At 36.0% G+C, this 11,348-nt stretch overlaps 1 protein-coding gene across 1 annotated transcript; it reads left to right on the top strand.

Annotated features, from left to right (window-relative positions):
* The first annotated feature begins 724 nt into the window (after nt 1–724).
* Nucleotides 725–9,985, top strand: LOC129003997 (transcription factor HES-1-A-like). The gene is made up of 5 exons (XM_054432365.1): nt 725–956; nt 3,356–3,451; nt 6,739–6,894; nt 8,301–8,417; nt 9,155–9,985. The coding sequence occupies exons 1-5, from the start codon at nt 873–875 to the stop codon at nt 9,974–9,976; spliced, it is 1,275 nt and encodes a 424-aa protein (XP_054288340.1). The 5' UTR covers nt 725–872; the 3' UTR covers nt 9,977–9,985.
* Nucleotides 9,986–11,348: the final 1,363 nt, after the last annotated feature.

Raw genomic sequence — 11,348 nt, 5'->3', positions numbered from 1 at the left:
TTCTGTTACTGTAGTATGGCCCTAGACATTTGACAACAGTGTTTCATAAGTAATCGTAGTTTAGATGGCTAAGTTGTACAGTAGATTAGAAACTGAAACTAGACTTCTCTGGGGTAGAAAGACGCAAGTAGGGCCTATCCTCAGGGCGGTGGATTCATTTTTGTCCAATTTGAGCAAAGTTGATTAAGTAGTGTTTGAGTTTATCTCATAAAAACACACAGATACACAGACAGACACCACCTCTTCTTTATAATAGTAATAAAATAATAATAAATGGATTCACAAACTTAATAAAAGTTCACAAAATTTACGAATATTAAAAAAAACTCATAAAACAAGAAGTGGAATAAAGTATCTGAAACCATTGACTATACGTATAGTCAATGCTGAAACTCATTACGTAACGTTGGCTATAAAATCAAATTATCAACTCATATAAAACCTATTGTTCAAAATGAATAAGTGAAACCAGTAAACTCGAAATGGAAGGGGCGCAGAACAAAGACAGGTTCTCCATTCAGAGCGGGGCAGAGTGTAGGTATTTACAATGTGGGAAAATACGGGATCCGGTAGCACCCTTCCCACGAGTGCAACAGAGAGCGAGATAGTCGTGCGCGGTCGTGCGACAAGGGGGGCCACGCGAAGGGAGGGGGGGCCGTGGGAGAATTTTTAGTTCCTGTGTTGGCATTTTTAAAGTTGAATTCACTAGACGCCGCCAAGACCTCGCTGGAAGCACGTCGTCTCCCGCGGTCTTACTTTCGTTATCAGCTGATCGATTGTTGCGAATGTGTTGATCATGTGTTGTGTTGGTGTGATGACTAGTTGAGTTGGTTGTGTTGTTGTGATATCTACAGTGTGTTATCACTGGCAGGATGCCCATCAGCGAGGATGAGATGGACCAGGGATATGTGTCACATCAGCAAGGATCAACGATGTCCAAAGCTGAACAGAGACGGGTAAGTAACATTGTTTTTGCTAATAGCTTCCACAATAATTTTTTTTCAGTGTTAAGGCTTGTAAGATTAGTACTCATCTGAAAAAAAAACGGTTACTTGTAGATGTTTACCCTTATCTGTGACATAAAATTACACAAAATTATTGATTGAACTAAATACATTTTATAAGAAAAACTATAATTCCAAAAATAAAATAACTATTTTTGTATAATCTTGAACGGGCAGTTTTGTTTTATTCAACCTAGTAAACACTACCGGTATGCATTAATGAGAATAGTATTACAGTATTTTACTGTAGATGTCAATATGATGATACCTTCTTCAGTTCTTCCCCTCTCTCTGTTGTTTGTTCTCATAAGATTTGATGAAACGTGCTTTAACACAACCAAGATTTTCAGTAATTTAAATAGGTATTAGAAACTTCTGTAAAGTTTTAGACCAAAAACTGTTTTGTTTGTTCGGTTCAATAGATATTAATACAGATTGTTACTCGTATAAACATCAATTTTCCACTGACTTATTACTAATCACACGGAAACTAAGAAGCATAATATCACCACTCATTCGGACACTACATTTTTTAAAGACAAATGCTAACATATTGACGTGATAGGCAAATGAAGAAAAGTATAGTTAAATAATTTACTTGGAAATAATTTAACTTGGTGTTATGAAATATTGTATTTAAAAGTACTTGGAGTTATGAAAACTTGGTGTTATGAACCTCACCCTAAAATATTATCCTTGCTAGCCAATAAAAACCTCTATTTACTCATTGACTTGATTGCGTTTGTGTAGTCCATAGGTAGATATGCTGTGGGTGGTGGAACAGAACCACTAACATTGAATACTGCAAAATAAACATTGATCTTCGTTTTATTGTGGAATCGCCTTAAGAATTTTTAATTAATCTTATTTTTTTCGTGGTATTAAGAATTTTTGTTTGGTTTGGATCCTGACTTGAGTCAATTTGTGAAACAGCTTTGATTCACTCATGAATAAAAACTTTATTTATTTGTAAATACAGCTCTGAAGCAGACGGATCTATTTTTGAATGAAGATTAGTTTTTTCCTGTTTTCCGTCCTAGAGGGTTGCCGCATTATCACATGAATAAAATCTATTGGTGATTGGCAGGATTTGAACCCTGGAGCTCGGGCTCTAAAGCCCCACGCTTGACCACTAGGCCAGCCCCATTTTTTTTAAAGATTAGTAGTAAGGCTAGATAGTTTAGTGGTAAATACATTTCTCTGTCTTGTTGGGCAAATATTATTGATTTACTCTTTGATTGTAAATTGTTACTCTTGTTGTACAGCAGGAGGTTTTAATTTTGGTGAAATAACAAGAGATAAATTGTAGAAATATCTATATAGGTCTACACGGGACAGAAAGCCTTAAAGCCGTGTCTTCGGCTGATTTATAAGGATGACAAATCTATAAGAGGATATGTTTGATATGTAACGCCCATTGATTTGCTAGAACGCCTTTCAATAGGCCTTACAGTATTTTGTTTGAAAATATTTGATTTATAATATTTATTGGCTGTCATTCATTCACTGGGTGGAACTGGATTCCCAAGACTAAGTCATGTAAATCCGTTTGAGAATGTGTCCTTGACCTCCTCCTTGACATATTCTTCGTTCCTCCCCTATTCTCAAAGCCTCCCCTCGGCACGCGCCAGTTCCTTCTTCCTTCTTCAAAAAACCTGATCACCTTCAACGACCTTCTCACAATGAAAGTGTTATAAATTACTGCGCTGAACTAATACTTTCATAATGTCAGCGTTTCTTATATTCAAGTTAAAAAACCTCTCAAACCCCTTAAGCGTCAATTGGTATTGTATTTCATTATGTTCATTCGTAATTCCAAATTTTTTAATTTGTGATAGGTAATAATATTTTCATATTTGGTATTCTACAGCTCTTCAGAATATCAATTTCGCAATGTGTCGCAGACTTTAAGTAATATTTGGTACAGTACGTCGACAGCTAATTACTATGTAAATATAACAATATGTCCCAGAGTGATGACGATGACGTGGTCTCATATGTATACAGCTCAGTGCCAATGTAACAATATGTCTCATAACATTGTAACATAGTCGAGCTGTAGAGTGATGGCTGGCTTTCGTCTGTTGACAACTCAATATAACGTCAATGTAACATTTCACAGATTGATGGTGTAATCTCGTATGTCTGCAACTCATAATTATGTCAATATAACGATATGTCACAGAAATTGTTATTGTTACATCTCGTATGTTTACAGTTGATCAAGCAATGTGTCACAAAATGATGGTGAGATCTTGTATGTCTACAGCTCGTCATGATGTTTAACGATATGTCACAGAGTGATGAGATCATGTATGTCTACAGACTTCAGCTCATATGTCACGTTTCAGAGCAACAAGCCCATCATGGAGAAGCGACGGCGAGCTCGCATCAACCACTGTCTCAACGAACTCAAGTCCCTCATCCTGGACGCTATGAACAAGGACGTAAGTAACCCCCTCCACATTACACAGTGAAAACAAGGATACTTTACCATATAGTGGTACTTTGTCCCGATTTGGCTCTACTGCTAATATTCTTACCTTACCTTCCTAAAAACATGGTTTGTTAGGGCTGCATTTACAATCCTTTTTGCAAGGAACATTTCCTTCAACAAGACCTAGTAATATAGTATAGGCTATTAAGTGCAATTGCATAGGGCAAATATTTTACCATTAAAATTGTACCGAACATTTTCTTCACAATCAACACTATAAAACATATTTTGCATTTAGATGTAACAAATTGAAGATTGATGAGGGATTAATAGATTATGTTTTGTAGCTATAGTTTGAAGTTTCCAACTAAGAATTTGAATTTGAATTACCTATTGAATGATTGAAGGATTTAACTGATGGATTGCCTAACCTTGACAGTAAGAAGAGGAAGGAGCTGGGCTTCAGTTGTTTTGTGCCCTGGATTTGCTTTGTCAAGGGGGGGGGGGTCCTGTCGTTCGTCGAAGTATTTCAAACTCTATTGTAAGACAAATTAACGCACAAGTAGGGCCTACTTTCATAGATTAAGCAACACAAGGACTAAGAGAGTATGTTTTATCTATGGTACTTTGCAGTAAAGAAGGATTTTACAGCTTGGATTATCTGTAGCGGCTGGTTGAAGAAGCTATGTAATATTTAGTAGAGTTGAATGTGTGATAAGCCACAGTAAATAAATTCATTTGCAATCAATTTGATCAATATGCTGTGTCCTGGGTATTGTATAATTTAAAGCAGCATAAAGTATTAAGTTAACTGTTTAAATTTAAAACTCTTAAATCTCAAACATTTTTCAGAATTCTATTAACGAGAAACTAAAGGGGAGTATTTGTAAACAATTTCACTAACTTACAAATTTAGACTGTATATTTGTATTTTTTCTGATTCGAAAATATAACTCTAATATTTTTTTAGCTGCAATTAAAAAAAATACGGTTAGCGAAAGTCAATACCCTTCAAACTTTCTATACCGTCAGACGATCTCTTCCCACCACTCAATACACCACATAGTCATTAGCTCAGTCCGAGAACGCCTTGACACCTTGTACTGAGATAAGACGCTCAGTCTTGCATAGTCGGAAAGGCTTCAGTTACAATTCACCATTCTTGGAAGTGGAACCCCTTCATTGAGCTGGTGACCAAGAGCCGACCACACGCGTAGAAGGGTGGGGGAGGGGGGAATGGAAGAAACAGAACTAGGGTCGTGGGAAAGTGGCAGAACTAGCCTTCACGAGCAACAAGAGTGAGATGAAGATATGGAGCCGCCACTAGTGCGACAGAGAGGGCAGACGCGTGGGAGTTAGAGAGAGACGGAAAGTGTGGGAAGACGACTGTTCTCACGTCACAGAAGCCGCCGACACGACCGCTGATAACATAGGTCGTCTGATAAGAGGCAAGGTCATATGCTCCAGCAGACAGCAGGTGTTTGGTGGATGAGAACTCTACCAGTTTGTTTTGAATTGTGGCAACGCTATAGGGAGGCCTCGAATATAAGAAAACTATTTTAATGCTTAGGAGACCTATTAATTTGGGTTTTTTTAAAGGTGGTTGACTCTAAATCATCGAATCACAGCTTAAAATCATTGGTGACTGTTGGGATTCTAACCCGCACCTCTTTGATAGAAGTCCCACTGGAACATTAACCCAGTTGCACCCATAAATAATATAATTACCACTAATAGATTAACATTTTTCATGAACACAGTAACATTTATGAAACAGAATGGTTATTAAATCTTTTGTTATACAAATGCTCTCTTTGTGTGTCATATATTATAATGAATTTACCTAAACTGAAACTACTGTAATACCCTAAAATTTGTTTTAACCTGTTTAACAGTTTTCGCCTGATGTAAGGTGGTATGCCTACATATTTATTGAACCAATTACAATTCTTTACAGTATTCAATACTTTTCAGCACTAATCAAACTAATTGTAAATTTTTATCGCCAAACTTTTTCCATGGTGTACCGTATTTTTAGTAATTTATTTTTAAACTTAAGTACATTGTTCATAAAATAAATTTAATACCTTCAGTTTGGTACAAAAATTAAGCAATAGACTATTGTTTGTTGAAGTAGTTTTAGAACATTTTAAGAAATATTGCTCGGTATATCTTAAAATTATGTTTTTACTGTTCCTTTTATTTTATCATTGTAGACAAAAAAAATGTTGTTTACTAGTTTAAGTATTTATTTTCATATTAAAGTAAGTACTTAAAACTTTTTTTCACATACAGTTTAACATAAAAATGTTCATTTAATTATTTTTTACTTTAAATGCATGGTTTTCATTAAAAATAAAATATAATATTGTCACACTACTCAGCAAGCAGCTTCATTCCTAGACCAGAAAGTCGTTGTTTACTGAAAGGGACCGGGAAAGTCAGCTGGAGTATGGTAAAGTCACAATTCGAATGAGGAGAGTCATAGTGTTGGGAGCATTTACTGTATTAATTAATGTATACACAGTATTATACAAGATGCATCACGATCGATAGTGAATATTGTGAAATCCAACATTAAATAATAGTTAAGTCAAAAGAAATTATCCTTAATCTGCAGCCTGATTGATACTGTAAATCTAACAACCTGTATGAGTTAGAGAAGTCCACGTTTTTGAAAGCGGTGAAATTAATGAAATGATTAAACTATTGTAAGGCTAGTGATGTAGGCTGGGTAAATACCCAATGGGTAAGGTATTTATAAATTGGTATCCACCTAGGTAAATACCCAAAAGTGTGGGTATTTAAATAACAAGTTTAAACACTAGAAATGTTTTGCATAGTTCATTGGATTTGAGTAAAAAAATTATGGTTATTTATTTGTTCAAAAGTATAGTCATTGACGTTGTTGATGGTATAGTTTATTGTCTTATATGGTGAACTAAAAACTCAAGAAACTCACAAAAAAATACAAGCACACTGAAAACTGGGTATTTATGATTTGTAATAGGATTGACAATTTTTAAAGATTTTCTAGGGAACCAATGATAAAAATGATGATTTTTATATTTACTCTCCTACAAAATGCTGAATCGTTTCTTACCCATAATCACATTTCATGAAAAGAATTTTAAAATGTGAATTTACTTGAATTATATAATGAAGATGGATAAACAAAGTTGAATACAAGCAAAACATAACACTTTTACTCCTCACCGGAAGAATGAGTGTTTTAAAATAGTCTAGGCTGCACATTGTCTCTTGAATAAAATTTTAAATTTGTCAATTTTGTTCCAGCCTGCTAGACACTCGAAGTTAGAGAAGGCAGATATCCTAGAGATGACAGTCAAACATCTACAGACCATACAACGCCAGCAACTGTCGCTGGCGGCCGGCGCAGACCCCACTGTGGTCCAGCGCTTCCAGTCTGGCTTCACAGAGTGCGCCGGCGAGGTATGTATGGTGTCAAATACATTATAGAACAACGTTTATAAGTTTTGTGTTGTGCAATGTGCAGAGACTATTCTATTTTTATTTGAGAAATAGCAACCCTCAAACCAGCAATCCTCAGATTTGAAGGAGAGGCCGTCCTGCTGGTCTTCTGCCTTCGGGGTTTCTATCAAGTATGTTCCTCACTGCAGTTTTGCTGTCTTCTCATAGTATGTCCAAACCATCTCAACCGTCTACTACTTTTGACTTCCGCTACGATGTCTGGGTCTTTGTAGCACTCCCTAATCCTAATCTCGGTGTTACGGTATGTCTTCTCCTCCATACTCCATCCTCGAGCGCCGGGCAAAATATCTTTATAAGGACTTTGTTTTCAAATATTATTTTCTGTTCTGTCTTTTTGCTCATTACCCACGTTTCTGATCCATATTGTATAACCGGCCTTAATATTGTTTTGTAAATACGTAATTTGGTGTTGTGGGAAAGGGCTCTGTTGGCTGAATTTAACCTGCTTATTATTTCTAATTCTTCATTGTTATTGTCTGTTATTAGTACTCCTAAATACTTAAAGCTATTTACACTTTGAAAAGAGAGGTCCTCTATCTGCAAGATATCATCTTCATCATCTGCTTCTTGGACATCTCATCTTCCACACTTCATGAATTTTGTATTGTTGTCATTAATTTTTAGGCCTACTTTTCCTGTTTCTTCAATTATTATTATCATCCTTCTTATTTGCCATTATGACCACGTCGTGTGCGAAGGCTAATATGTTTATTTTTCCCCAATATTGATGTTTTTTTCTGATGATTTCACTTTTTGTAGCGCTTCTTCTAGGGTGATGTTAAAGAGCATCGGTGATATCCCATCTCCTTGTCTTATGCCGGTATTTACATTGAATTCCTTCAATAGTTGTCCTTCTACTTTAACTTTACATTTTGAACCCTTAACACTCAACTCAATCTTGTGATTAATTTATTACGTATACCGGTACCAACTTTTTCCATTATTTCCCATAATCTATTTCTATAAATGCTGTCATAAGCTTTAGTGAAGTCTATAAAGATGCAATAGAAGGACTGCTTATACTCATGATATTTTGCTATTGCTTATTTCAGTATGTAAATTCGGTCTGTTGTTAACTTTCCTTTAGTGAAACCAGCTTGGTTTTCTCCAATTATAATCTATGAGTATTCTTCTAGTGTTGTTTGTATTATCTTCGATAATATTTTATACGTTGTGTTTAAAAGGGGGATACCTCTATAGTTGTTGCAGTCGTTCTTATCACCCTTTTTATAGAATTATTATTTACTAAATCTAAAACCAATGTCTGCAGACCAGAAGATTTTTTCAAAGCAACTATTACACAATTAATTGCCAAAAAATATGAAAAACCTAATGGAATGTTGCAGGTAGGCCGATACATTGGCCGACTAGATGGAGTAGAAGCTGGGGTCAAGCAGAGGTTGGTCAGCCATCTTGCATCTTGTGTCAATGGTCTACAGCAGATGGCCACACCTTCGTCTCAGGTACGTATGGGTTGTGTTAGGTTATACTGGTTATACTAAATACCTCACCTCTCTATGTGGCGACAATGTGGCTCATCAAAGTGGATGAAGAAATAAACCTTTACAAAATATGTACACTATTTTGACACATTATCTTAACACTGCAAAATGTTTACTACTTTATGAATCCAACCAATGCTATACAAGAGCAAAAGAAGGATCAAGAAATCAGATGATTACCTTATTTTATAAGTGTTTAGTAGAAGGTGCAGTTTACCCTTAAGGCTTCAATGACTAACACATTTTATTAGCCTATGAAAGTTTAATGGTTAAAAGCTATACTTTGACATGTGAAGCAACCTGGGAGTCAAGTTTCTCAGTTTTACCCTTGCACGTATAGTTGACGAGTGCTGTTAGTGAGGTAGACTGAGGGAGTCTGATCAACATCTTAGTGCTCTAAGGCCTTGTCTCTCTGGCCAAGAGGCAGCATATTGTAGATTGAAGGATCGAACCCTGTGTCTGTCAGGTCTGGTGTGCAAACTATGAGGAGTTCAACTACCTCTGGTAGACTTGGTTTGGGAAGCTACCTAAAATAAATGTTGAAAGGCTCAAGTTTAAGTTAAAGGGGATGATGATTCTTTGTGAGTTTCATCTCAGATCAAGAGTTTTGTCACTATTTGCTTGGCCTTGTGTATATTGGTTTCATTCATTCACCTTATCTAAATTTTGAATTCACTTAGCATGTTGTAATGTTACAGACTGGTCCTCCAAGTAGCCGGCCATCTTCAGAAGATGTGAATAACAACACAGCGTCTGCCAGGCTGCAGATGATGACAGGGCTACAGCTGATCCCCAGCAGGTTGCCGTCCGGAGAACTGGCGTTGCTGCTACCCAACTCCCAGCATCTGCCTTGCTTTCCCCCACCCCTGGACAACCAGGTGACCACCACCAGTGAGCCGCAGGGTCGCCCCAGTGCCTTCACAGCGGTCGCACGGTCACGGTCGCCTCCTGTCAGTCCATCCTCCACCACGATGTCCAGCTATGGTGAGGAGTCTTGTGACCAACCCTTCCCCAGCCCTGAGGTCTCCTCCACGTCCGAACACCACCAGGACTATCCTCCGAGAGAACCACAAAATTTAAAAGAACCAAACAGCTTTACAAGTTTCAATGCACCGATTCAACCCTTGACTGTTATAACTTCAGATGAGATGCTGAAAGCCTTTCCACAACGTTATACTGATCGAAAACCCACTTTTAAGGATCCTTTAGACTACTCTGTGAAAAAAGACTACATTCCTCATCCAGTTAAAAGACCACTACCGAATGAATCCAACTTATTGATTGAAGCAACTGATTACCAACCTCCTTTAAAGGTACAAAAAACTTTCAGAGAAAATTTACCTCAGAATAATATCTTTGAGGAGAGAAAAAGTTTGTTTGAAATTCAAAATAAATCACACACTGTTATCACCCACCATCGAAATGATAGTTCACTTGACAGAAAAAGTCTGCTTGAAATTCAAAACCAACCATCTACCTCATCTTCACAAGTTTCTCGTGATATGTGGCGACCTTGGTGACTTCCGATTGTGTTGACATATATTGTATATAAATTTATATTTATTTATGTTTTATTTGGTTTTATATTCTTCACATACTGTCTTTACAACAAATTGTATATTTTGGAAATAAAAAAATATTTTATAAATTTTTATAATCATTCCTATAATAACTTTTTTTCTCATGATATTATTTTCCAAATAAGTTATCAGAATATTATCATTGACTATTATTGATAGTCAAAGATATTATTTATTAATCATCAGTGTTCACCATATCCTTATATGAATTTCCAATTTCATTGTTATTTTAAATTTAAAGCATTCTAGAATAATGTTAAAACATCAAATTTTGGTTTTTCTAGTGGAATAGGGAAGATAGTCCTAATGTTACAGATGTGGTGCAACAGTATACAGAGTGGGGAAAAAGTCCAGGGAAGATTAAATATTTCAAAAGGTGATAAAGATATAGCTTCAAAACTTAGTACACAGTTCCTGGGCATTAACAACACATTATTCAGTGATACACTACCATCCTCAGGGGGACGGCCCGCTAAGAGTTAAAATAAAATCTTAAATGCAAGCATAGGTTGAATGTATGCACGTCAATTTAAAGGCTTTTATTACAATACAATGCCGAAAATTTTAACTCAAAACGGTCAACTAAGTCAAAAATGACGTTTAAAGATTTCTTAAATCTGCCATTTTGAATCTTTGAGCGGCTGCCATTTTTTACTCAGTAGTTCTTTGGAGCTCAAATTTGCGGCATTGTATTCTACCAACAAATACATTTAATTTTATGTGGACATTGACCTGTGCGTATGTATATGATTTTCTTCTGGTAGTACGTAATGAAACCCCGATTTGATTAAACACTAATTTCACTAAGCACTAATTTGGACTAATTTCATGTGTGGAAAGTCTATTAAAACAGAGCAGTGTGGCAAAAATGTTTTTGCCAGTTTTAAAGACAAAATGGAACTAGTTGATGTGAGCCACTTACAGATTTACGCTGATAAAATAGAATTTTACACACTAGTGCAATCTGTAACTGACTTACAGAAATAAGTTCTTTTTTGCTTAAAAATTAACGACTGCTGGTCCATCTATAGCTAGGATAACATACCTACTTCAGTATCTTAAAGTCGAAGTTCAAAGCTTCATCTAGTTAACTTAAATCTAAGCAAATAGCTGACAGACTGATAAAATGGAATTTTACACACTAGCGCAATCTTTGACTGACTTACAGAACTATGTTCTTTTTTGCTTACAAATTGACGACTGGTGGGCTATCTATAGATAGGATACCTACTTTAGTATCTTAAAGTTAAAAGTTCAAAGCTTCTAGTTGACTTAAATCTAGGCAAATAGTTGACAGAAAATGGATGATTTT

Source organism: Macrosteles quadrilineatus, unplaced genomic scaffold (assembly GCF_028750875.1).
Source record: "Macrosteles quadrilineatus isolate MER2022 unplaced genomic scaffold, UCM_ALF_1.0 Scaffold_9__3_contigs__length_116548681, whole genome shotgun sequence".
NCBI lineage: Eukaryota > Metazoa > Arthropoda > Insecta > Hemiptera > Cicadellidae > Macrosteles > Macrosteles quadrilineatus.
This window is presented reverse-complemented; position numbering and strand designations above follow the sequence as displayed.

What these genes read in the sequence shown, in the direction of transcription:
- LOC129003997 (XM_054432365.1), top strand. Translation starts at nt 873, where the DNA reads ATGCCCATCAGCGAGGATGAGATGGACCAGGGATATGTGTCACATCAG. An exon ending in CCAAAGCTGAACAGAGACGG is followed by an intron (nt 957 to 3,355) that starts GTAAGTAACATT and finishes GTCACGTTTCAG; the next exon opens with AGCAACAAGCCCATCATGGA. An exon ending in TCACAGAGTGCGCCGGCGAG is followed by an intron (nt 6,895 to 8,300) that starts GTATGTATGGTG and finishes GGAATGTTGCAG; the next exon opens with GTAGGCCGATACATTGGCCG.